Here is a 27,927-nt window from a genome sequence, read left to right on the forward strand (position 1 = left end):
ATTGTTGAACATTTTTACTCTGTCGCCCACATTTACCATTTCATTGAGCAAACAAGATGTTTAGTTTGCCTTAATGTAATTACATTGCATAGGCCTACCAGTTATTGTCATCTCTTAGATCTGCTATTTTCAAGATTTTGTACACATTTTGAACTTGTGAAATGGGACATTGTCACATTCTGCAATGAGTATAATTTACTTTTAGTAAGTCAATTTTGATGCCAATAGTTTTGTACTTTTACTCGAGTACATTTTGAATACAGGACTTCTACTTGTAATGGAGTACATCTACATTGCAGTATTTATACTTAAGTAAAACATTTGAGTACTCTTTTTTTCAAAATAATTCACCTTTTATGACTGTTCATGCGACTAACACAAATTAAGGCCCTTAGTTCCATTTCCACTCTGTACCCCCCCCCAAGAAAAACGAAAACACAAGTGTATATAACTTACCTTAACTGATTTGTATTGCTTTAATGTTTTTTTTTCTCTCCTTAGGAACAGGTAAGCCATGACAATATAATATAAATGATAAGCGCAAAGAAACCTGGGACCCTTCTGTACAGCCATTGTAGCACATTCATACAACAAGTCCCATCTGTACATACAAGTCACAGCAATCTCGTCTTTTTCGCTAAAACAAATAGGTAACTCTTTACTCAAAGCCAACAGGTGCAATGCACACACTCTGCAAATAAACTCGTGTGAGCCTTTGTAATAATTTAGATTTCATGTTTATTTTTATTTGAATGGTGCAATTTCTTCAACAGACTAAAAATGGTATGTCAAGCTCACAAAATCTTTTCTGTTTCAACGCGATATCATAGGCAAAGGCAAATCTTTATGCTTTGGCAAAAAAATAAAAAATAGGTGTCGTGACATGCCGCGGCGATGTGTTTTCATTCAACTGAATAAGGTGTCGACATGAGTCGTGACGCGTCACGTGTCACCTTTTTTCCCGCCAGAGCATAAACGCATTGCAACGTCCCTCAGTGCACTGTATACTGCACCTCTTTGCTTCCAGTAAAGCGTTACCATACATTCCCCCATTGGTTAACACTGACAACTGTGATAATGTGATAATGCAACAATAATAATAAAACAAAGAGAACCTTGAAAAACATGGATAAAACGAATAAATAATAACAGGATAATAAATAAAATCATTGCGTTAAAAATGCAACTTTCGAGACGATGGCCGGAGAAGAATTCACCTTTTGGCGGTCTGGGATTGATAACTGGACCAAAATCTAAAACCATAGAGAGGTTTATTTAGCATGGCGGAAAACAACGTTCTAATTGTTCCAGACATTGATCTGAAACTTTTTGTTATAATTCTTCAATGTGAATATAAGTGCTTTATTTGTTTTGTATACTTCAAATGCCCCCGTGTTCTGTTGAACTGAGTCAGGAGTAAATAAATAAGAATATCAAACCCTTATGCCCACCTTAAACTGAATACCCTAATCTAAGGGCCCCCGGCCTTGTGTTCAAGGTTTCTTCCTGGTTACATATTGTATACAATGCAGGTACAAAAGAGTATGCAATCATTTTGTTTGTGTGACACATTATGGCCACTGAAATACTACTTTGGTGTCCTCCTTTAATAATAGACCATCAAAGTGACAATTACAGTACTTCTCCAAATGTACAGCAGGGGGTTTGGGTGGGTCTGATTAAAGTTGCATTTGTACAGTTGTTAGAGCTGAGAGATATGCGTGTACTGTACGTGACAAAAAGTGACAGTGAACTACAGCAATGGCTGATAACTGAGTTTTTGTAATGAAGCTCAACAAGAAGACTTCTCTTGTACATAAAAAAGCGTTATTGTTGGCATAGATGTGTTTGAATCTTTGGCAAATCATAATGTAACCGTTATGGGTGCATATATACGACTGTTTTTTATATTGCATTTGAGGTTGGCTTCTTCTAAACATCTCTATTTCCCTGTGTTTCCCTTATGAATCCACACATCGTCTAATTATATACCACAGTTTTTCATCGACTTCTCGCAACTACTGGAAAACATGCATCGCTCGATTCATACGGTATCAATAATTATCCTCGTTGCAAACCGCCAGGGCATTTTTTTTTGCCTAAAATGCCTTAATGTATGATCAGTCATACGACGGTATTGCACGCCGCAAACAGCCACTATACACTGTCGTACGAGCAACTATAAATCAGGCTTTAATGCAACCCGTCCCGTACAAACTGAAGGCGTCCGTCTCCCATGCCCTACCTCTATCTCTGAGAACACAAAAATGATTCAACGTGACGAGCCAAAAAAAAAACAAACATGTACAAAGTAATGTACACCATATATTCAGACACATTTCAAAATCGTCAGACTTTGAAATCATTAGCCAAAATAAGTCTATATATATTTTGTTTTTTTCCCAACCCATTAGGTAATCTTCTTTATCTAGACTGTACAATATATGTATATATGAGTAATCATGAGGGGACCAAAGCAACAAAAATAAATACTTTTTCGCTATGTCACCTTTCAAAGTAGTATATCTATGTACATTTATATCAATATCAATCTTCTTAGCTTATTGTGAATGGCTGAGCATGTGTTCAACAAGCAGGCATTTGCGCACAGTGTGGAAACTCCTTGTATTATTAGTTTTTTTTCTCATCTTTTCATCCCTAAAGGTATCTAAATGTAAAGTTGACAACATGGCAAAGTTCACCGTGAATCCAAAAAATGAAGACTAGACCGTCTTTTGATACAGTGAAAGGTAACCCTGGCTCAAGATGAAGAACGAAACAAACCCAAACAAATGACAAGGACAGTAAAAATATTGCATCTCACCACCAAGTGTCTAAATTCAACAATGGTTTTTTGTCTACTTATTTTTAGGACTCCCGAGAAGAGTACAGAAAAATGTTGTCTATTTCATGCAGTCTCTGACAAGTCATACAATCTTGGTGTACTTGTCTAAAAGTTTCGTCTAAAGTTCATTTTGTAGCACACAGCATAGGATGGGTTCCGTGATGCTTAATGTAGCTATGGGGTGGGGGGGTGGGAGGGGGGAGGGGGGTTGCATTGGGGGCTACAACATGCAGTACTGTGCATAGTTCCAGGTAACTGGTACCAGTCCTGGGTATTTTCTTTTTTTTTCTCTTCTTCTTCTTCTTCCAGTGTGTTTCGGTGGCAGGGTCGTGTGAGCAGATCCACAACAGCAAGCAAGGAGGCGATGGGCAAGTCTATGTGTGGCAGAGAAAGTGTGTGTGTGTGCATGTGTGTGTGTGTGTGTGTGTGTGTGTGTGTTTGATTGTATGCATGCCTGTGTGTGTGCGCGTGTTTGGGGCAGGGATCATCCAACCCTGGCTGATGGCGCCATCATGTGGACAAGAGGCGCCTCTCCGTCTGCCATGACAAAAAGCCCAAGAGTAGTGAAAATGCCAGACAGTGAGAGGAGTGAAAGGGGGGGGAGGGGGGCTCTGCAGCCCAGAGTACTCCCACTTCAATCCATTCAGAGGTGCTGAGTGAGTGAGATGAGATCAGGCCGGAAGGAAGGCCGTGGTAAGCGATGGCGCCGTTTTTATTTCTTTTTGGCAGTTGTTTGGATCTTAGTGCAGTGACCTTAGAGTGGCGTTTTCCAATGGGTTCGGTCTGCATTATGCGGAAGTGTAGATCAGTCGTCGTTTCACTGCGGAGCCCTTTCCCTCACGCAACAGGCCTGGGGTACGCCCACTCTAAGGGGTTCACCAAAATGACTTAATGTTGAAGGTAGAAGAACAGAGCTTAAAGATCAAGCTAACATGCATAAGGTCTTCAGAACTCTCTTTTGTTATGGACCGTCAAGGCCGACTTTTTTTTTGTTTGTTTTGTTTTGTTTGTTTTTCTTGCTTTTTTTTCCTGAAGACTAAAAGTTTATGAAGAAATCAAATTTCTTTTCTTTTGTTTTTTGTTCAAGATTTCATTCTTTTGAAAAGAGATAAAGATTGATAGAGAGAGAGAGAGAGAGAGAGAGGGGGGAGGGAGGGAGAGATAAGAGAGAGAAAGAGGAAAAAAAGAATGGCTTAATTTGACCATCTCATACTTCCATCTGTTTTGCACTACCTTTGGTAAATCACTCAAACAAGGAAAAACCCTGAAGCATCGCTGAATCCTTTACTTGTTCCCCACGGTAACTTAGCCTTAGCTTTACTCCTGTAGCTGTTAGCTAGCATCGTCCTCTTGTACAGGTTGACCCTGATACATTTTTTTTTAAATTGTTTTTTAAACTCTCTTCACTTGCCTCCCAGTTCGTCACATTCATAGCTCCACGCCACACGTCCTCTGGCGCCACTTTTTACATCATTACTGGGTCCTTCAAACTAAAACTAAAAAATCCTTTGAAAAAGAACAAAGGCGAGAGAAATAAATATAGAAGAGAAACCCAAAACAAACTATGTCCGAGGGGGGGAGGGGGGGGGGTATAGAAAAAATAAAAATAAAAAAGGACATCCTCAAGTCCCCGCGAAAGCAAAGACACCAATAACGAGGAGAAGAAGTATCCGAATGGCTGCGGCCATTTTGGGGTTTCATCGCTTCATCATTTTGGATACGAAGTTGACGATAGCCGAGGCAGGCTGGGCTGGGTCCAGCTCGGCGAACAGGTGGCTGACATTGTCTGTTGTGCTTCCTTGTTTCCTCGCCACGAATCCAAAAAGTCTGTAGGGATTAACGGTGAGAAATATTATTGAAAGAAAATGTTTTCAGTATAATGGAACAGGGCTAACTTGTTTAACCCATTTAGGCCTGACGTCGAAATAAAAAAAAACGTTCGCTCAGAAAGAATATATATTCAAAGATTTGTGCCGCATTTTTACAATTTAAAAAAAATAGCAAACCTACAAGTTCATAGCGCGCCACTCGGTGGCGTGCTATGAGCTTGTAGATCTGCTATTTTTCAATAGCTAAAGTATAACATAATGCTTAGTTAAAACACCAAAAGGGTTTTGGGCGGGAACGCCCAACATGGGTTAAAAATAAATAAAAATAAACGCAATTATGTATGAAAAAAAAAACTTTTAAAATGTTACTGTTTGTTAGGAGCTCCGATTGGATTTTCCATATGGACTTACTTGGAACTGTAGCTATAGGGTATTGAATTGTTAAAAATTAAAGTTTTTCCAAACTAAAATGAGTATAAAGTATAATACGTGTTCATGTACCGTACATACACAGTTCCACACTGATTTATCCTACAACGCCGTGATTTATGATGCAAAACAGGTGCGTTTTTTCATGCATCCAGATGTTGTTTACTTGGTCAATAACCCTATTTCTAATGATGAAAGGCTGGTACTGTGTTTATTTTAGAAATATGTTACTATCAACTTTAATGTCGACACTTACTTGACTGAGCCACCTGCGTCTTGGCCCCATCTGAGGAGGGAGAAAGAAAGAAAGAAAGAAAGAAAGAAAGTCAGTCAAGGGACATGTTTTAACTCAATTTTTTTTTTTAGTTTTTTTTTTAGACTTTTTAAAAAAAAAATAATATATATATAAAATAAAATAAAAGATATATGGTGGCGGTCTGGGACTTTTGGCGCCCCCTGGTGGCGGTGAATGTTAATGAAGCCATTGTGTTCATCTTCACGACGTTACCAGTGGTGGAAAAAGTACTCAATTGTTTTACTTAAGTAATAGTATCAATACAGCAATGTAGAACTACTCCGTTACAAGTAAGTCCGGAATTCAAAATGTACTTGAGTAAAATACAAAAGTATTGGCATGAAAATGTACTAAAAGTACAAAGTACTCACTATGCAGAATGTCCCATTTCAAGTTTTCAAATGTATACAAATATTTTTGTTTGTAGATTGGCTATTTTCGGATGGCCGAAATGTATATAGGGCTGATGTGATTAATGTACGTTTTGTAATAATAATCAAAATATACAAAGTAACTAGCAACTAAAGTGTTCAAATAAATCTAGTGGAGTAAAAGTACAATATTTGCCTCTGAGATGTAGTGAAGTAGAAGTAAAGCACTGGAAATTAGAAATACTCAAGTAAAGTAAAAACTGTACTTAAGTAAATGCACTTAGTGCACTTAATGTCTTTTTTGCAGAGCCTGGGGGTCGATGGTCGTTGAGGGGGCGCTTGTTTTACAGGTTAGGTTTAGGCGTAGTTTAACTGAGGTTAGGGTTGGGTTTAGGCATAGTCTTTGTGAGGTTATATACTGTAACACCGCGCTACTAGTAGTAGCCGGCGCAGTAAAACAAGCATCCCATCATCGCCCATCGAAAACCGAGGCTCTGCAAAATAAGCTATTCCCGCCATTAATTGTAAAAGACTCACTTCCTGTTCTGCGGGTCGATGTCACAGTAGGTTATAGTGTTCATTGGATAGTGCCGCCTGAAGAATATCCTGAGGGCAAGAGAGAGATTGACCATCACGTTTTCAGATAAATCAAAGTAAAAACCCTCAGCATATCTCTGAGTGCGTACACATGTTAGGGTCCAGTTGGTTCCATTTGTAAGCTCTCAGAGTTTTTACAGTTTTTACAGTATTTACAGTATGCTCATTGAATGTATACAGTATATACACACACACACACACACACACACACACACACACACACACACACACACACACACACACACACACACACACACACACACACACACACACACACACACACACACACACACACACACACACACACACACACACACACACACACACACACACACACACACACACACACACATATATATACGTATACACTGCTTCTCCCACTATAGCTTCGACAGGCAGCCTCTGTAGACATTTTTAAAGCACAGCTCAAGACATACTTTCTACACTCTTGCTTTTAGTTGAGCTTTTCAAATTCTTGTTGTTATTCATGTCCTCATTGTATTGCATTACTGCTATTATGTTGTTTTAATTTATGCCTTTTCTTTTCTTTATTTTCGAGGGGCGCTAGCCTCTCCAGCTTTGAGTGTTTGTGTAAACACAAACATTGACGACAAAGGCGAGGACGCAAATTGTGATTGGCCCGGAATGAGATGATGTACGGTGATGTATTGTATGATAAGAGCACCCCTCACTTCACAGAAGTTCACACGGGTGGACTTCTTTTCTTCTCTATTGCTCTGTGTAAAGCACTTTGAGCTGCATTTCATGTCATGAAAGGTGCTACTGTATACAAACAGTTGTATTATTGTCATTCTTATACTCACTTCCTTTGACTGTCCGTCAGGGTAATGCCCTGCGTGGACACTTTGAAGTGGACGGTGGTGGCGGACGGCACAGGGTTGGTGGCCAGCGTCTGTCCGATGGCCTTAGCGACGGCCTGCGGGCCCGTTAGCGATTCCATGTCCACGGAGTTGATGTAGAGGACGTTGCAGGCTGGAGAGACGGATCAGCATTGGAACAGGTTTGGGTTTATTTTTGTCAATTATGTATAAATACAGTGTATAAATACAATGAAATTAATTGTGCTCCGAGCACACTCGGTCTTAAGACAATATGCACTAGTAGTGTATACAAGACAAACACAACACAACAACTACAGTGCAAGCAAACACAAACAAAGAAAGTGCAATGTAGTGAGAGTGCATTATAAGTGCAATGTAAAGTGACAGTGCATTACAGCAGGGGTTCTCAACCCGTGGGTCGCGACCCCTCGGGGGGTCGCCAAATTATTTTAGGGGGTCCCCAAATTATTTTCAAAAAAAAAAAAAGATTTGTTTTTTTAATTTTATTTTCACGATTTTTAAAAAATAGCAGACCTACAAGCTCGTAGCGCGCCACTCGGTGGCGCGCTATGAGCTTGTAGATCTGCTATTTTTCAATAGCTAAATTATAACAATGCTTAAAACACCAAAAGGGGTTCCCGCCCAAAATGGTTTAAGGTTATTGTAGCAGTCAATTTATATTGGGGGTCGGGAGGGGGCGGGGCGGGGGTCCCGAGACATTGCCAAAGCATTTCCGGGGGTCCCCGGCCAAAAACGTTGAGAACCCCTGCATTACAGTGCAAGGTGAGCTGTTCAGCAGCCTGACTGCCTGGGGGGAAAAAAACTGTTACTGAGACGTGATTTGATGCTCTGGTAGCGTTTTTTTTGGAAGGGAGTAGTTGGAACAGGGTATGGGCGGGGATGGCTGGTGTCTTTGATTTCCCTGCGGAACCATTGCCCACCACTCCTGAATTAACTGTCTGGTGCTGGGACTCTGGTGCAACGCACAGGTCCTGGGCCTGGTGAGAGCAGGAGTGGACCTGGTGAGACGTAGGAGGGGCCCGGACAGGAGGCAACCCACAGAGCCTAGTCCTTCCATGCACCAGAAGTGTACCTCCCAGCCCTGGCAGAGTAGTTCTGGAGTAGTTCCAACGGATTGTGTGGCCCTGGTTTTGCCCTAGGCCTAGTGGGACTGATTGACGGTAGCTACTGGGACGTAAGTCGGGACTTGATCACCCCGGCTGGGTCGCCTGAGTGAGGGGTATGATGTTGGAAGACCCGAAACCCCGTTGACCTCAGGATACATCACTGAGGATACGTCCCAGGTGCATCCATGCAATGTATTTTGTGTTTTAGTTATGGGCTTTTTTCGTACAGCGAGTGGTGTAGATGTTGTGGAGACTAGGTAGATGATGTTAGTCCTCTGCAGCCAATTGCTTAATCAATTGTTTAATCTCACCATTTTTGAAGTGTGAATGTACAGTTGGAGGCCATCGATATTGTCCTTATATTTTTGCTGAGGTTTGCGTGATCTGCGCAAAAGGACAGTTAACCCATTTTGGGCGGGAACCCCTTTTGGTGTTTTAAACATTATGTTATAATTTAGCTATTGAAAAATAGCAGATCTACAAGCTCATAGCGCGCCACCGAGTGGCGCGCTACGAGCTTGTAGGTCTGCTATTTTTGAAAAATCGTGAAAATATTTATTTCAGAAAACTGGAGGATTTAGAAGGATTTTTTTTTAATTTTGAGGTCAGGCCTAAATGGGTCAAATAATAAGGGACAATATCGGTGGCACCCAACTGTAGAATGGGGCATGCAGTACACAACAGTCTGCAGACTGCATTAGCGCTAATCATGAAACACAAATCATATGCAACGCAGTGCTTCAACAGCGGACATCGTGGCATTCCAAGTTCATGCTGACTGTCACAGGATTGAATTCTTGAAAAAAATTGCCAGACAAGATACAGCAAAACCGTGCATTCTGATAGTTACCATGTGCTTCTTCTGGAGCTTTCTGAGCTACTGTAATGTAAAGATGATAGGTTGTGATCAGCTAAACTAGGAACACATTACAAGCAGAGACAGCGTGGCAATTGTGCAATTAAAAAGTAAAAGGAATAACTCTAAAAGACGTATTAGATACATCTCTAAGAAAGCAGTGGTAGAGAATCAGTTTTTCTTTGTCTAAGTAACTCCTCGAACACATTTAAAATCCAACTGTCTGCAAAGCGACTATGCATCGCACATTTAGAACATTTCAGAATTAACAGGCTTCATTCAGATTTTAAATTGATCAGCTCAAACTACAGGACCACGTTCACATTTGAACAAATTCCAGTCATAAAGATCTAATTCGATATCTAAGTCGATGTGGCGACACATTTGGGCTTTAAAACCATGTACAGTCTGTTCCCGGCATGAAGGAAGACCTGCTCAGGTAGACACACCTGACACGTGTAGGCACCGCACGTAACGCAAATGAAATGAGCATATATTTGACAGGTTGCTCTCACCTGCTCCTTGTTTCAGAAGTTCCACAACTGCATCAGTAGGGGTCGCCAGTTCTAGGGCCTCCTCGTTTGGATCTGTTCAGCGACAAGACATTGTAGAATGAAATAGAATACGATGAATAACGATAGAACAGAAATTAACTGAACAGAAGAGAATTCCCAGTCGGAAACCGACTCGATATAATCATAATTTGAGCGCACATCAAAAAGTGATCAGAAAATAAAGTGTGCTATATCTTCTTGTATTTTCATGAACCAACTCTGACGAAGGACGCAATCATTAAACATTGTGATTATTCATGAGCTGGTCGGCTATTTTCTATATTTAAAGCTGCTATAGAAGCAATAATATGTCAACATAATTTTTTTTTGTGGTATTCAGACAGCCAGCAATGAGTAAAACGCTACCAAAAAAATGTACTCTCTGTGACACAGGGGCCACAATCTGCATTCAAAGATGTTCAAGCTTTGTCATTGGTCGGGAAAAAAACAGTTCTTAAATTGCTCAATGCGTTTCGGAGCGGCCGCTTGGGAAAACGGAAGGTTCCCTGTTCGATCTCCAACTACCAATACTTTTACTTCTACTCCACTGCATCTCGGATCCAAATATTGTACTTTTACTCCACTACATATATTTGAAAACTGTACTTACTAGTTACTCTGTAGATTTGGATTATTATTATTACAAAACATACATTAACCACTTCAGCCCTATATACATTTCAGACATTTGAAAACAGCACTGCAATGCGTCACATTGCGACGCATTGTGAGCTTGTAGATCTGCTGTTTTCAAAAGACTTGAAAACTTGAAATAGGCAACATTCGGCATAATGAGTACTTTTGTACTTTTACTCAATTAACATTTTAAGTAGTTCTATATTGCAGTATTGGCACTTTTACTTAAGTAAATAAATGTAAATTCCACCACTGCCCCTGGGGTTAGAGCCGTGCAATTGCCTGGCATGGTTTCCTTCAAAATCAAAAAATAAAGTGCTTTGGATAAACGTGCCATATAAATGCACCATTGACCATTTGATGTAACTTCCGGGGAAAGTTCCCCTCCCAGTGCGTCTGTGGGGCATGCTATGACATAGTGTGCCTGACTTAGTAGGTCAATAGTAGGAAATGATGCTGACCTTTGGTGGGGATCATCAGTTTACAGGGCAGAGCCAGCGGAGTCATGGAGTGTTGGTACACCAGTGCTGATAGACAACCTGTACACACACACACACACACACACACACACACACACACACACACACACACACACACACACACACACACACACACACACACACACACACACACACACACACACACACACACACACACACACACACACACACACACACACACACACACACACACACACACACACACACACATGCAGAGTTATCGACTATTTCCGATATTTAAGAACATGTTTTAAATGTATCATTTTGTTGAAATGTATGGGACATAATAACTCACCAAAGTACGGTTCATTGGGGCAGCCCTTCAGACGAACACCTTTGGCACTGGTCTCAATCAGGAAATGCCTCACCAGCTCGTTGGTGATGTCAGGAACTGGAACAGGAAGCACGAGGACATTAACGCTGCTTATCAACTGATATATTTATAGTTTGCTAAAGGAAAACCGACAGAAAAAGACTCGCTCACTGCATGAAAAAAGGAGGAAAGCTCCTTAGACCCGAGACTTAAGAAATTAACATTTATTTTATTTGTACATGTTCATAAAGTTACATTTACCTTTCTTGTTGGGTTGGGCGGTGGGAGGAGGGCAGGCTACCTTCATGGCCAGGCCGTACGCCCCGCGGAACGAATGACTGTCCCGGATGACGAACGCCCCGGGCTCCCTGTCTTTCAACACGTTGATGGCTGAACGGGGGGGAGAAGAAGGAGGGGGGGGGGTGGAGAAAAGGGGAGGGACAAGGGAAGGAGGAAGACGGGAGAACAGCAGAAAGCAGAGGACAGCCGTTAAGACATTGAAGGGGAGAAAGGTTGGCTGAAGGTAAAGATGACCACTCTACATGTGTGCGCACCAACCTCGTGTGGTTGGTGAGCAATAAAAATAGGTCATCTACAAGCTCGGTCTAACTTGTACCCATCGTAGTGAGCTTGTATTTTCTATGCGTAACACGACTGTATAAATCAGGCGGAAGATTCAGGGTAAAACAATATGGTGGTCGGCAGGATTCCGCACATGTATCTATGTTTCTGAAAATATATCGGCTATGATGTTTACCGTGTTGAAACCTGTGAGATAATTATTGCAGCGAGCCAGAACTTATTCCAATGACTAAAACTGTATTTAAGCCAATTAGTATAATGGTAGAGTATGTCAATACAACATGACTAGTAGCTGTTTGATCACCCACGCGGAAGGCTCAGGTTCAAATCTCGGGGAGGACATTTTAGGTACGGATTGCAGGCAGCTTTAACTGTACTTGGTGAAAAGATGCTGTAACCCTATGGTACAGTATATATACAGGGAGATTGTTCCCGTTCCTGGTTGGTGGGCTGGGGCACCGGCGAGGAGTATTATGGGATTGTTTTGCTTGTGTTTTTACTTTCAGTTGTGGTGCTGAGGGAAGCGGTCGTTCTCCTGTGTTGGTACTACGGACAAGTTGATAGAGACATAGAACCCTGGCTGATCACGTTTGTTTTGTTGAATCATTTTTGTTTATTAACTCATTCTGCGCGGGAACCCCTTTTGGTGTTAGCATTATGTTATGCTTTAGCTATTGAAAAATAGCAGATCTACAAGCTCATAGCGCGCCACCGAGTGGCGCGCTACGAGCTTGTAGGTCTGCTATTTTTGAAAAATCTAAGAACTGTCAGGATGTAGAAGACATTTTTAGAATCTGATCTCAGGTCAAAATGGGTTAAATCACCAATTCTTCGGAACGGACTCCTTGTTCTTTTTAGCATAGAAAGAAAGCATAAGGATTCCACCGCAGAGAGCAGGGTCACGGTGGTTATGGTCTCACCTTGCTCCCTGGTGATGTCCGGCTTGTACCAGAACTTGGAAGTGTCCTGGACAAACTTGACGTTCATCTTGATGTCTGGATAGCCATCTGTTTTGAAGGATGAGACAAGTGTGAAGTGTGAAGTGTGATTATTTATCATACATTCAGTTTAGCTTTTTTTTTAATTGGTTCTTAAACGGATATATAGATTTTAATATCATATATTGTGGTGTAATAAACAGTCAACAAAACATCATAAAATGTACTGTACTTTCAGTTAAAACTGGCAAAGAAACAAATATTGTACTTTTACTCCACAATTATTTGAAAACTTTTGTTACTTAGTCAACGTAGATTTTGAAAATAGCAGATCTACAAGCTCACAATGCGTCGCATGAGCTTGTAGATCAGCTATTTTCAAAAGATGTTCATACATTTTGAAAACTCAAATGGGACATATTGCGTAATGAGCACTTTTACTGTTGGTACTTTAAGTACATTTCAATGCCAATACTTTTAGTATTTCTATTGCAGTATTTATAATTTTACTTAGGTAAAGAACCTTTGAGTACTTCTTCCACCACTGACTGCTCACCATATATGGAGAACTTGGCGAGGTCGGGGAGCGTGTGTGAGCCGCTTCCATCTGCCGGGGTGGGCGTGGAGGACATCATGACCGAGCCCCCGTTGATGGGCCTCTCGTGCTCGCCGCCGCTGGCCTGGCGCTGCCTCTTCTCCGGGAGCTGGGGCGACACGGGGAAGGTGGGTGTGGCGGGCGGCTGGGCGCTCCCCTGGCGGGACAGGGCCCCTTGCTCGTCGGGTGTGCTGTGACCGCTGGCCGACATCGGGCCCCGGCGGCTCATCAGAGGGCTGGGAGGCACGGACACCCCAGCCATTTTTTGGGGGCTCCGGCTGACCAGAGGGCTGCTGCTGCTGCTGGGGGCTCTGTTGGCGTTGCAAGGTTATTAGAGTTAACTAAAATTTAAATTAAAAAAAAATAATTTTGTTAACTGAACTAAATAAAAACTAGAAAGGGAAAAGAAAAACGATAACTAACTGAAACTGTATTGTGTGTGTTTACAAAACTAACTGAAATGATAGAAAAAAATCCCGTAGTTTTTGGTTTTGTCAATTTATGTATAAACTTAATCTGTAAATATATATATTTTTAAATGCCATCTTTTCTTGAGTTACTTACTCTGGCCCTTTTCAATCGTGCACCTGACTTATTCGTCGGGTGCAGGATTGAAAAGGGCCGAAAAAACTAAAACTAAACTAAAAACTAAGCGTTAAAATAAATAAAAACTAGTAAAGAAGTCAAAACTAAAACTAAAACAAAACTGTAATGAAAAATCCAAAAACAATAATTATTACCTTGTGGTGTTGGCCGGGGCGGGCGAGTGTCTGGCCAGCGCGGGGCTGGTCTGGCTGGCCAGCCGCCGCTGGAGTGCCGGGCTGGGCGGTGTGTTGGTGGCCACGGTGCGGTGCAGGGTGTTGGGGCTGCCGGGCACCGTGTGCACGCCCATGATGTTGACCTGGGAGCCCTCGGGAGACGGGGGCCTGTGTGGGTCGGCGTGGGAGTGGGAGTGGGAGTGGGCGCCGGAGTCAGCCGGAAGGCGATTCGGGGAGCCCATTCTTCTCCTGCACACAACACAGAAATGTGAAACAACAAACAAGTTACCAAAGGAAGAAAACAGAATTCACAAGCTGCATGTATGTACAATTTTCATATCAAGGCCCATGATTTATTTGCCATTTTTGAGCCACGGACCACCATTTGATGAGATTTAGCCTCTCAGACCCAAAGCTAAAGAATCATTTGTTATCGTTGCATACGATTTTGTCCACAATTCCATGCTGTGGTACCACATCAATCCTTGAAGAGGTACCATAGGAGACATAACAGGCAAACGTTGATCAAAATAACATTTCTTCTACATTCTCTCTAAATGTATAGACTTCTTGTAAATTAAGTAATGCAGATTTTTTTTGAATAATTTAAGTCTTGAGAGCATAAAATGGGCCTCGTTTATCCAACCCCCCTTTAGCTGGGGACAACCTGGAACCCTCTCAAAGACCACTGGTGGTCCCTGGACCACTGGTTGAGAAGCACTGATCTATGTTATCTGTTTAAGACCAGAGTCTTACAACTTTAGTCCAGGTCAGCTCATTAGCTCCTATAAGCTCTTTCACAAAGCAAAGACTGGTGCCAAAGAAAATGTGACATTGCCTATTCGGGGCATATTTCAGGTTTAAACCAGATGCAGATTGTAGATGATTTGCATGAGTTATGGGCTTAGAGTATATATGAATAGAGACGGCACCCGGAGGAAACGCTGATGCGCAATGGACATAGTGGCCGAATTTGGTATTGCAGCGCTGGGCCAAACACATGAACGCGCTGGTCCGTTGACTATCATTGCGCACGTTCATGATGACACGTGAACGCGGTTTCAGTGCAATGGCAGCGCGTTCATGTTCTTGGCCCAATCAATCCCAGAATGCACTCTGTTCCTACAAGGAAGGAGGAGTGAAATCGCCTCATGCGCTTTTGAGCAACTTAATGCAAGTGGATGGGAGGAGGAATCCGGTGCCGTCTCTATTCATATATACTCTAAGGTTATGGGTGATGTTGACTATGGACAACATCTTCTACGTTTCGGCCCCCCCAACCTCTGGAATTAACTCCCCAACCATCTCAGAGTTTGTCCCTCTCTCCTCTCATTCAAAACCTCACTCAAAACCCACCTCTTCAGGATAGCTTTCCCCAGCTGAGGTCTGGTTAAGATGTCACCCCTTCCCTCGTTTATCCTTTTATCTTTTTAACCTTGTACTGTTGTTGTATCTGTTATGCTTTGGTTTTTTTTCTGTATAAAGTCTGTTCCTACTTATGTAAAGCGCTTTGGGTATTTAGAAAAGCGCTATATACATTTGAGCTATTATTATTATTAATATCACCTAACTCTACAGTAGCACATGTAACCACTGATCTTGTTTGAGTCTCCCAACAGAACCTCTGATTGATTGATTGATTGATTGATTGATTGATTGATTGATTGATTGAAGTATGTATTAACAGTTTGCAGAATTACAGTACATTTCAAGCACAACTCAATACAATAAAACTGTTAACTGTGAGTGGACGACCCAATAAAGCACTATACACTTGTAGTCCACCTTGTTCAATTCATCATAAATGTATGTACACCTACCTCTCAGGACTGTGGATGGGGCTACTGGAGGACAGCGGGGCATTGAAGGCGTGGTGCACTCTGTCTCCAAAAACAAAGCGTGTATCTGAGGACACAAAACAGCCACATCCAAGCTGTCAGCACAGGCTCAGTCTGGACATACTGTACACCACTACAAGCCGTTAACACGTTGAACTGGAAGAAGTGGGATGCAATTAGCCCTTTCGCTACGTCCCTCCTTGTCCAATAGGCACGTTAGCAACGGTTACTATAGGAGAGGCGACATGGCAAGCTTTCCTTCTCCCCCATTGAGATGCATGTTAAATGACGGGGATTTCTCCATATAAATAATCGATCATTTCAGTAGCAATAGCTTAATAAAAATCAAATGTCTTCTACATCTAGTCAACCAGGCCTGCAGTAGGCACTGCACTGGACAAATGTACATTACTTTATTTCAATAAATAGAAATACGAGGAAATGTTAAGAGGGGAAATAGTATCCAACTCAATGAACTTACGACCGTCCGACAGGGTTTTTCATTTTAATGCACGGTAAGACTAGTACGGTGATTATTGCCATCTCCTAGGTCATGTAACTTCATACCGACGTTAGGCTGTGTATGTATTCAGCAACACAGCCATGCAAAATAACACTGACAGCTATGAGGTGACGAAAGCTTGTCATCCTTAGCAGCAACGGTTGCTAAACAGAATTTGGATTGGCATTGTGGACAATCGCTTTTGGGTGCGGGGGGGTTTAGCGAAGGGCTAATTATGGGTTTGTTTGACCAGGAGAAAGTGAGTTAAAAAACTGTTACATTCCCAAAACAAATGCATTCTGCAGAAAGCAGTGTGGGGAACGTGTCACATGAAACCTGGGGATGCACGGTTGAAACGCTATGCGAGTGGTTGCAGTGAGACACCAAAACAGTGGCATAGGCGCATAGCTATAGACAGACAGTGCAGCCAGTGCGGCCTAAACAGCCTGCACTGGGGCCCGCCATACTGTAACTACGCTATGCCACTACACCAAAAACAAAGAAGAAGAGTTAAGTAGTTATCTGCATTAGGACATTTTTGGGGCAACAGCCAAATGCAAAGTATTGTACAGTACGCTGTGTTTTGTGTGCGACAGTCTGTGACGGGAGGACGGCGCGCGTGCCGAATTGTTTTCTCACGACAAGCGGCCTTACCTTGCTCGCCGTCACTAGAGTCAGAGCCTGACGCACGGCAGGAACGGAAGACAGAAAGCCAGAGAGGGAAAACAGATAGAATGTGTGGAAGAGGAGAACACAGGGAAGACATTCTTGAGCGCCACGCAAGACTTGGAAGTGTATGGGAGATTTGGGGGAAAATTCTAATATTTTCTAAAAAGAAAAAGGAAAAGAAAATCGCGATGCACTGAGATAGATATACTGCTTGCAGATCAGCTATTTTTGTTATTGGTTGTATGATATATAGGAGTTAAAATATAGGGCTAAAGAGCTTAACCATTTCATGATTAAGCTTCAAATTAATAAGTGCATTTATTACATACTGTAACGAGTCTTTATTTGTATCGGGCAGAGAGAGGCTGATAAGCTTGAACCGATTGGTCAGCTGCCGTATGGATAACACGGTAGGCTGACCAATGAGCACAAGCTAAAGTGCCACCGTGCACTTAACTGTACTGTTACTGAAACATTACTGCAGAAGGAACTCAGATCGGACACGGACGGAACTCTGCCTTCCAAACACGGTTGCTGTGCATAGTTTTATATATAAAATGTATGGCTAAGAAGACTGCAGTTTATCCGGGCGCAAAGGAACCAAACCTTTGACGGTTCATAGAAAGGCTGCGTGATAGCACGGCCGCCAATAGCATTGTTCTCAGCCAGCTCCCTCTGCACTCTGTCGGGGAATCCCAGCAGCACAAATGGGTTTTGTCTTTGTGAATAAATAATGATATGTGTGTGAGAGTGTGAGTGTGAGTGTGTGTGAGTGTGAGTGTGAGTGTGAGTGTGAGTGTGTGTGTGTGTGTGTGTTAAACACGTCACTCGGTTCATCGTTGTCCTTTTTTCCCCCCGACCTCGAGCATGGCTGTATCAGCCCTTTCCAGCGGCTTGGGCTGATACCAAGGCTATCAGTTGGATACGCTCGAGTGCAATGACAACGATGATCATAGATATATATATATATATATATATATATATACAGTATATATATATACGGTAGATACTGTATATATATTCTGTATGTACTAACTGTATACTCTCGTATGTATGTATTTAGCTTTGTGTAGACAGGACAGTAGCAAGACTGTCAGGAAACAGGAAAAGGAGAGTGTGTGGGTACGTGTGCGCGTCAATTTAACAAAGGTGCAGACGATCAGAAATCAGCAGAGAGTGATCAACGTTTGCGCTACTCTATGCCGAATTGAAGTGGACTCTGTCCCAGACTTTTTTTTTCTCCCTGGAAATAAAAACGTCTGGATTTCCGAGTCTAGTAACCCAATAGCACAGAATCGTAAATAATGTCAAACCTTGACCTTGCTCCACGACTTGGCAGTTCCGTAAATACAATGCTAGTGAAAGCCACGCCTCCGTCACGGTCAAAACGGTAGTAGTGTAATATGTACGGATTTGGGGGTTTTCAAGGGCGTGTATGTACGGAATTGGCCATCCGTGCTATTTCACCGCGTTTGGATGAGATCGGGCTAAGTATAATGACCCCGCTGTGTGTGTGTGTGTGTGTGTGTGTGTGTGTGTGTGTGTGTGTGTGTGTGTAAACTGACCTGATCCACCGTCGTGCTGTGACCTCAGTCCCAGGGCTGAAAGTGGAGTGTTGGCCAACCCTGGAGGGCCGCGAGCTAGAGAGAGAGAGAGAGAGAGAGAGAGAGAGAGAGAGAGAGAGAGAGAGAGACGGAGCAAGACGAGAGAGCGACAGTGAAACAGTGAAAAAGAGAAGGAAAAAGGGAACATGTGTTAAATATTTACCCAAACCATTGAGTGAATGTGTTAAAGGAGAATTCCATGCTAGAAGGCTTTCTTACCTTTATTTGTAGTTGTTACGTCCCCACCAAAGAGGTCCAGGTGTTATTTTGTGCAAAACCTCCTTATTGGCTATTTCCCCTACCATAAGCCCTAAATGAATTGAATGGGAATTGAGGATATATCGCTCAAAATGATTATTTTTTTGTATATATCCTCTCTTCATAATGTAAATAATATCCCAAGCGGCACACTTTACTACTTATTTCGATGGAAATTAGCACAACACCCCATAGCCCCATTCAATGCAATGCAATTCATTGAGGGCTTATGGTAGGGGAAATAGCCAATAAGGAGTTTTTGCACAAAAAAACACCTGGATCTCTTTGGTGGGGACGTAAAAACTACAAAGAAAGGTAAGAAAGGTAAGAAAGCATTCTAGCATGGAATTCTCCTCCACAGGTACAGTAGTACTAGCCTGGCTAATAAGCCAGACCGAATCAGCCGTTGGCAAAAACAAATTTGCCTGCCGGCGGATTACGGTCTGGAGAGGCTCAATTGTACGCCCATTTCCTACACCAGAGAACTGGTGTGGCCAATCGGGACACGGTATGCAATATGGGCGGGCTTTGGTACACTGACGTTCAATGCTGGAGACCTTTGACTGACAGTAGCTCTGACCAATTGCGTCAAAGAGAAAATGTTTGAACCCGCCCCCCGGGAAACAAGATCCATACACAGCATCTCCAGACTCAAATACCACACTAGAGGGCAGCACGGGTCCACCCGGACCCGAATACCCGAGATCCGAACCGAGAACCGAGCCGGGTCGGGTGCACAATATTGACATGCCGTCGGGGAACGGGTCGGTTCCATTTCAAAGCTGCAGGCCTCGTTTCGGGCATCTGCAATGCAGAATACCCGAAATGCCCGTGCAGGACCCGATTTTTATTATATATTAAACCTTTCAACTTTAAAAATAGGTTTTGAAAATAGACATTATGGTATGCGTGCGTTCAACTGCGTTGTAATGATTATGTTCTAAAATACACGCCTCGAGGATTTGGAAATGGAACGTATCCACTGGTGGTGGGTGTGTCACAGTGTGTGCGCAGCACGCGCACAGTCACACACAACACGGACAGTAGCTATCATCACCATGGCGGCCCCCTTCTTGAGCGAGGTGAAACGCAAACTACAATCAAACGATTACAGCACGCAATCTCCTAAGGGGAAGTCGGATGTCTGGGACAGTTTTGTTATCATTGTCGACGCGGACGGTAACAATGTTGGTGCTGCTAAATGCACAAAGTGTGACTCACTGCTTACCTACGACATGCAGAAGACGGGGACATCTAATAAGACGAAAGTCCGTGGAAATGTAGTTCTGTTCTGAATCTGCTCTGCATTGTGCTGTGCAACTGCAAGCGCTGAAAATAGACGATCTACAAGAAGATGGTTAAGTACAGTTTGCACTGCAGTGCAAACTGTACTTAACCATGCGACGCATTGCGAGCTTGTAGATCGGCTATTTTCAGCGCTCCTTTGTAAAGGCGGGGGTGATGCTGACGTTCAGTCACAGTGTTCACTTCAGTCTCATAATCACAGTCACGGCGAAAATAAGCATAATATAGGATTGGGCACACCACGGGTGTAACGGGTCTTTCGGAACGGGTAGGTTTATTTCGGATAGGATCCTGTTTTTAACGGGTCCGTTTCAGACCGGATCCAAAACTTTCGGGTCCGGGTCCGGGCCGGGTGCGGCCAATTAGAATGTTTTCGGATCCGGATCGGTTCTGTTCTGATATCAACGGGTCCGTTTCGGACCGGGTCCAATTTTATGGACCCGTGCTGCCCTCTATACCACACGACAGTGTGATTTGAGTCTGGCTTATTAGCCAGGCTACAGTAGTACATGATTCTGATATGGTCAATTGGTCATGCATGCATTTTGGGAAGAACAATAATAAGGTCAGATGCATTTAAATGCAGGAAGGAAAGGCTTTGGTGGACACCGGATTTATACTTGTGTTGTTGCTGTGAATATGTAATAATTACCGTGTCTCTAAAATAGCAGTTTATTGCTACAATGTACATTGTGCCGGGCACCGGCCGATCTACAAGCTCACAGCGCGTCACCAGGGACGTGCACACATAGACATCAAAGGGGGCTTCAGCCCCTGCCCTTTTACCCGTCTGTAAAACAACTGCCCTTTCCACACCACGAATGCAGAATTTACTATGGCGAAAGAAATGCAAAATGCCACTCCTTTCCATGCCATGTATGACGGAAGGCAGCATTCAGGAGAATTGCTTTTTTCTCCGAAGTCTCCTGAACTTGAACACAGTATTTTTGCGTTGAACAAATTTGTTTTGAAATCTATGTCGTACACACCGCATCTCCACTAGCTAAAGAGTGCTGGGTTGCACCCCGAAAATAGCTGATCTCCTATTTTTGTCCAAAAGTGCCCCCTTACGGGATTTCAGCCCCTGCCCCTCTAACACTCTCTGCACGTCCCTGAATCAGACTAAAGGCACAGATCTGTTAGTATTGTATGGTTAGAGAATGACAGAATGGATGGATTCTGATTTTAAAGTGGCTGACTCTACTTGCAAGCTTCCGATTAACAAAGCTCTCCTTGTATTTTGTAGTAGTGTGGTTTTTCCTCCAAACCGCAAATCATGATCCAAAGTGTTTTTTTGTTTTGTTTTTTTAGTTTTCCTGCCCAATTTCAATTCATTCATTGCCATTTCCCTCCATGTTTGTGTAGTCCCTGTCACTGTCAAGCTCTACCGTTTGGTATCGGGGAGGGTGCAGACAACCACATGTCTCCTCCAATACACACGGAGTGGCCAGCTGCTTCCTCCCAACCCGCGCAACCGCGGCCAATTGTGTCCGCAGGAGGAGCGCCAAGCTGGAGGCGAGACCGTGGAGGAATCGAACCACAGTCTCAGCGGTGGTGGTGGTGGTGACCCAAAGTGCTCTGATTCTGTACATCAGCTCTGATTTCCTGAGCCCGCGAGTCGTTCAGTATAATAAGGAGTTCATTCCCAAAGCTGACGAGCGTGAACTCGTGTGAGCAGCCACAGCCCACAGCACACGGTTTCCATACGTACAACCCCTGGCCGTGTGGGCTTCTATAAGCACCGCCCGTGCACATAGCATGGTGAGTGGTGACTGAGTGACTCCGGGTCGGGCGGTGTTTGTACACAAGTTCCCACTCTTCTCTTAAAGGAGCATTCAGTGATTTGGAAAAAAACCTGGTCCACCCGGTAACAAAATGTGCACATGCACACTCTACAGTGGGGGGAAGTGCAACAGGCCAACAGCATGTGCACCAAGGCCCGCCCCCACTCGATCATGGTTCGAGGAAGGCCCCTCTCATCCTGATTGGATGAAGGCTTTGCCACCCGCCACCAAAACTGAAACTAGGGTTTTTTGACCCCAGGGGCTCACTGGGGACAGGGAGGAACTCCTTATATGGTCAGCACACTCTATAGTAGGGAGGATTATCCAGAAAAAAAGAAAAAATAAGTGATATTTAGATTAAGTAAAATCACTGAATATACCTTTAACTCTGAACAGCTGTTTGCTAGCTGTTTTGACGTGATGTTCAAAGACATATCAGCAAAAATCTGGATTAAAAGAAACTACTTTCTCTAGTGAATCATTTTTGAATAGTTTCATGTTGCCATGATTGTAACGGTTTTAGAAAAACTTTCTGGGTGTGCCAGTCGTGACTGTGAATATACTGTATATTTGTCGGGTTAGAGGTTTTATTACACAATACGGTTTGTGAACCGTTTGAATCTCAGTACAATCTAATGATACAACTATGATAACCACTTGCATTGCATTAGAGTTGGATGGTGGGATGGGTAAACGCACATGCCGGTCGGTCGGTAGTGTGAATGAAGCTAAAAATGTTAATGACTGACTGAAGAGTCTTGTTCCAAAATCTTTTTTTGCTGAATCCTGAAGAAACCACATGTAACTTCCAGTTGTGCTTTTTGTTTAAAAAAAATGTATCCTTTAGTATTTTGGAAGCAAACTCTCAGTCCACACATATTTGCCATATTAACCAGCAGCACCTCTAGTAATCAGTGCCACTTAAGGTGCCATGGAAGTGGGCACAGTAGGGGGGCAGATGCCAGGGATGGTTTTGGGAGAGCCTTACTGCAACAAGCGCGTGCGTTCAACCTGACTGACTGCAGGAGAGCGTCGACTACATCTTCATTCTCATTTGCGATCGACAGAATACGTCACTTTGGGGGGCTTTGCTGAATCAAATGCTGTTTGTGTTTGTAAGTGTGTGTGCATGACTGTGTGCTTGTGAGCAACGGTGAGTTTTATACTTTCTATCTGATCAGAGACAGACAAGACAAAGCCTGTAGTACCGGCTGTAGAAAAATCTATGGAAATTGATTTGAGTTCAAAACGTTCGCTCTGAAAGAATATATATTCAAAGATTTGCTCCACATTGTCACGATCTTTCAATAGCTAAAGTATAACATAATGCTTTATTGTTGCGTGTACCCGTCGAGCGGGTCCGCGGCATTTAAGGTTCTCTGCCTGCAGTGCATGGTAAGGTGAACTAACTCCATGTTCTCTGCCTGCAGTGCATGGTAAGGTGAACTAACTCCATGTTCTCTGCCTGCAGTGCATGGTAAGGTGAACTAACTCCATGTCCTCTGCCTGCAGTGCATGGTAAGGTGAACTAACTCCATGTTCTCTGCCTGCAGTGCATGGTAAGGTGAACTAACTCCATGTCCTCTGCCTGCAGTGCATGGTAAGGTGAACTAACTCCATGTCCTCTGCCTGCAGTGCATGGTAAGGTGAACTAACTCCATGTTCTCTCTGCCTGCAGTGTATGGTAAGGTGAACTAACTCCATGTTCTCTGCCTGCAGTGCATGGTAAGGTGAACTAACTCCATGTTCTCTGCCTGCAGTGCATGGTAAGGTGAACTAACTCCATGTTCTCTGCCTGCAGTGCATGGTAAGGTGAACTAACTCCATGTGCTCTGCCTGCAGTGCATGGTAAGGTGAACTAACTCCATGTTCTCTGCCTGCAGTGCATAGTAAGGTGAACTAACTCCATGTTCTCTGCCTGCAGGTAAGGTGAACTAACTCCATGTTCTCTGTCTGCAGTGCATGGTAAGGTGAACTAACTCCATGTTCTCTGTCTGCAGTGCATGGTAAGGTGAACTAACTCCATGTTCTCTGCCTGCAGTGCATAGTAAGGTGAACTAACTCCATGTTCTCTGCCTGCAGGTAAGGTGAACTAACTCCATGTTCTCTGTCTGCAGTGCATGGTAAGGTGAACTAACTCCATGTTCTCTGCCTGCAGTGCATTGGTAAGGTGAACTAACTCCATGTTCTCTGCCTGCAGTGCATGGTAAGGTGAACTAACTCCATGTTCTCTGCCTGCAGTGCATGGTAAGGTGAACTAACTCCATGTTCTCTGCCTGCAGTGCATGGTAAGGTGAACTAACTCCATGTTCTCTGCCTGCAGTGCATGGTAAGGTGAACTAACTCCATGTTCTCTGCCTGCAGTGCATGGTAAGGTGAACTAACTCCATGTTCTCTGCCTGCAGTGCATGGTAAGGTGAACTAACTCCATGTTCTCTGCCTGCAGTGCATGGTAAGGTGAACTAACTCCATGTTCTCTGCCTGCAGTGCATGGTAAGGTGAACTAACTCCATGTTCTCTGCCTGCAGTGCATGGTAAGGTGAACTAACTCCATGTTCTCTGCCTGCAGTGCATGGTAAGGTGAACTAACTCCATGTTCTCTGCCTGCAGTGCATAGTAAGGTGAACTAACTCCCTGTTCTCTGCCTGCAGTGCATGGTAAGGTGAACTAACTCCATGTTCTCTGCCTGCAGTGCATGGTAAGGTGAACTAACTCCATGTTCTCTGCCTGCAGTGCATGGTAAGGTGAACTAACTCCATGTTCTCCGCCTGCAGTGCATGGTAAGGTGAACTAACTCCATGTGCTCTGCCTGCAGTGCATGGTAAGGTGAACTAACTCCATGTTCTCTGCCTGCAGTGCATGGTAAGGTGAACTAACTCCATGTTCTCCGCCTGCAGTGCATGGTAAGGTGAACTAACTCCATGTTCTCTGCCTGCAGTGCATGGTAAGGTGAACTAACTCCATGTTCTCTGCCTGCAGTGCATGGTAAGGTGGTGAACTAACTCCATGTTCTCTGCCTGCAGTGCATGGTAAGGTGAACTAACTCCATGTTCTCTGCCTGCAGTGCACGGTAAGGTGAACTAACTCCATGTTCTCTGCCTGCAGTGCATGGTAAGGTGAACTAACTCCATGTTCTCTGCCTGCAGTGCATGGTAAGGTGAACTAACTCCATGTTCTCTGCCTGCAGTGCATGGTAAGGTGAACTAACTCCATGTTCTCTGCCTGCAGTGCATGGTAAGGTGAACTAACTCCATGTTCTCTGCCTGCAGTGCATGGTAAGGTGAACTAACTCCATGTTCTCTGCCTGCAGTGCATGGTAAGGTGAACTAACTCCATGTTCTCTGCCTGCAGTGCATGGTAAGGTGAACTAACTCGATATTCTCTGCCTGCAGTGCATGGTAAGGTGAACTAACTCCATGTTCTCTGCCTGCAGTGCATGGTAAGGTGAACTAACTCCATGTTCTCTGCCTGCAGTGCATGGTAAGGTGAACTAACTCCATGTTCTCTGCCTGCAGTGCATGGTAAGGTGAACTAACTCCATGTTCTCTGCCTGCAGTGCATGGTAAGGTGAACTAACTCCATGTTCTCTGCCTGCAGTGCATGGTAAGGTGAACTAACTCCATGTTCTCTGCCTGCAGTGCATGGTAAGGTGAACTAACTCCATGTTCTCTGCCTGCAGTGCATGGTAAGGTGAACTAACTCCATGTTCTCTGCCTGCAGTGCATGGTAAGGTGAACTAACTCGATATTCTCTGCCTGCAGTGCATGGTAAGGTGAACTAACTCCATGTTCTCTGCCTGCAGTGCATGGTAAGGTGAACTAACTCCATGTTCTCTGCCTGCAGTGCATGGTAAGGTGAACTAACTCCATGTTCTCTGCCTGCAGTGCATGGTAAGGTGAACTAACTCCATGTTCTCTGCCTGCAGTGCATGGTAAGGTGAACTAACTCCATGTTCTCTGCCTGCAGTGCATGGTAAGGTGAACTAACTCCATGTGCTCTGCCTGCAGTGCATGGTAAGGTGAACTAACTCCATGTTCTCTGCCTGCAGTGCATGGTAAGGTGAACTAACTCCATGTTCTCTGCCTGCCGTGCATGGTAAGGTGAACTAACTCCATGTTCTCTGCCTGCAGTGCATGGTAAGGTGAACTAACTCCATGTTCTCTGCCTGCAGTGCATGGTAAGGTGAACTAACTCCATGTTCTCTGCCTGCCGTGCATGGTAAGGTGAACTAACTCCATGTTCTCTGCCTGCAGTGCATGGTAAGGTGAACTAACTCCATGTTCTCTGCCTGCCGTGCATGGTAAGGTGAACTAACTCCATGTTCTCTGCCTGCAGTGGATAGTAAGGTGAACTAACTCCATGTTCTCTGCCTGCCGTGCATGGTAAGGTGAACTAACTTACACACGTTGAAGTAAGGGGTCTGTGGCGAGACGGGGAAGGCGGGGGTCAGGGGGTACTTCTCACCACCGCTGCCGAGGAACTGACAGTCCGCCTCGTCCTCGTCGAACGCCTCGCGGTAGCTGTGGATGGGTCCCTGCACAGATAGACACACCCCCAAAAACACGTGAACACACACATGCATGGACATAATGGAAAACACGAGGGGCGAGTAGGGTTGATGACAGAGTGGGGGCAGATGAGACGATGACACACGCGCAAGCGAGACAAGGACAGGAAGTATTTGCACATGGAAATAGTTTATTTTAAACTAAAGCCAGGGAAAATGACACAAAATCCACCAGTAAACAGTTTTAGACTCAGTGGTTCCCAAACTTTTTAGCCCGTGACCCAAAACAGAAATTAGATATTCGCTCGGGACCCGAACTAGTGAAAATATCCGATCTACAAGCTCACAACGCTTCGCGCCGCATTGTGAGCTTGTAGATCGGATTTTTGTTATTTTTAATGGGTCCCGAGTCCCGACCCAGTGTTTGGTTAGCATGACTGAAGTAGAAAATGTTTCAGATGTCAAAAGATTCTGAGATGATAGAATGGTGATGGATGATGATGGTCATGGAAGGGGAACATTCTGAAAGCTTCATGGGCAAAGATAATAAACTTCAAAATAAAATAAAAATAAACGGTCAAAATGACCTCTCAGACATGCTAGTGTAACTGTAACCACGGAGGGAAAGGCCACTGAATTACAGTCCCCCTTTTTTCATTTTTGTAAAGTTTTATTTGTGGCAGTATTGCTTTTGCTGCTATGCTTCATTACCAGGACAATTAATCTGGCCAAAAGCAAACGAGGGATCTCTCTGAATGCAAGAGACACTCTCGGTAACTGTGGTCCACTTTATTTCTATTACCAAGCGCTTCAGCAAAGCCCCACAAGAGCCAGGAGTAGATTAAGGACATTTATCATTATGTAAGGACAGGTTAATAGATCTGTGATTGGTCCAGACATTAAGGAAACTTAACAACTTAGACTCTCAGTCTAGACTGGACGGACAGCTTTTTTTTCTCCATGTACACCAAATCACTTCGGCTTGCCGTGTCGTGTCATTGCCGCGTCGAACGCTGCGAACAAGTGCACTAGCTGGCCAATCACAGTGCGTCCTTACTCAAAGGCGAAGGTCGATTCCGCACTCACATTCCGAGCCTTGTTGGTTATAATGACTCCGCTATGAGATGTTCCTTTTTCTGTTTCTTCACCTTAATATTGCCGATACTGAATGGAACGAATGTCTTTATGCAGGGGTTCTCAACCCGTGGGTCACGACCCCTCGAGGGGTCGCCAAATTATTTTGGGGGGTCCCCAAATTATTTTCAAAAAAACAAAAAACAAAAAAAACGTTTTTTTTTTTTTTTTTTTGCAACTGAATGGCTGGAAAGTGGAAATGAAGAATTTACATATAGTACACATAGTACATGCATACACCTTCCCTAATGATGATGGT

General features: G+C 43.6%; 1 protein-coding gene across 1 annotated transcript in view; it reads right to left on the minus strand.

Annotated features, from left to right (window-relative positions):
* Positions 1 to 457: 457 nt before the first annotated feature.
* Positions 458 to 27,927, minus strand: part of LOC306917335 (tensin-1-like) — a 96,936-nt gene continuing 69,466 nt past the window's right edge. The window contains exons 18-33 of the mRNA XM_079495510.1: positions 26,429 to 26,561; positions 18,642 to 18,716; positions 17,062 to 17,088; positions 15,888 to 15,972; positions 14,050 to 14,316; positions 13,271 to 13,620; positions 12,697 to 12,783; positions 11,456 to 11,584; positions 11,177 to 11,272; positions 10,843 to 10,920; positions 9,707 to 9,778; positions 9,186 to 9,215; positions 7,191 to 7,359; positions 6,307 to 6,375; positions 5,360 to 5,389; positions 458 to 4,672 (exon numbers count right to left, since the gene is read on the minus strand). Coding sequence (XP_079351636.1) covers positions 4,543 to 4,672; positions 5,360 to 5,389; positions 6,307 to 6,375; positions 7,191 to 7,359; positions 9,186 to 9,215; positions 9,707 to 9,778; positions 10,843 to 10,920; positions 11,177 to 11,272; positions 11,456 to 11,584; positions 12,697 to 12,783; positions 13,271 to 13,620; positions 14,050 to 14,316; positions 15,888 to 15,972; positions 17,062 to 17,088; positions 18,642 to 18,716; positions 26,429 to 26,561 — 1,827 coding nt within the window. The 3' untranslated portion in view covers positions 458 to 4,542. The remainder of the gene's footprint in view (positions 4,673 to 5,359; positions 5,390 to 6,306; positions 6,376 to 7,190; positions 7,360 to 9,185; positions 9,216 to 9,706; positions 9,779 to 10,842; positions 10,921 to 11,176; positions 11,273 to 11,455; positions 11,585 to 12,696; positions 12,784 to 13,270; positions 13,621 to 14,049; positions 14,317 to 15,887; positions 15,973 to 17,061; positions 17,089 to 18,641; positions 18,717 to 26,428; positions 26,562 to 27,927) is intronic.

This window comes from Electrona antarctica, assembly GCF_951216825.1.
Source record: "Electrona antarctica genome assembly, chromosome: 24".
In the NCBI taxonomy this organism is placed as follows: domain Eukaryota; kingdom Metazoa; phylum Chordata; class Actinopteri; order Myctophiformes; family Myctophidae; genus Electrona; species Electrona antarctica.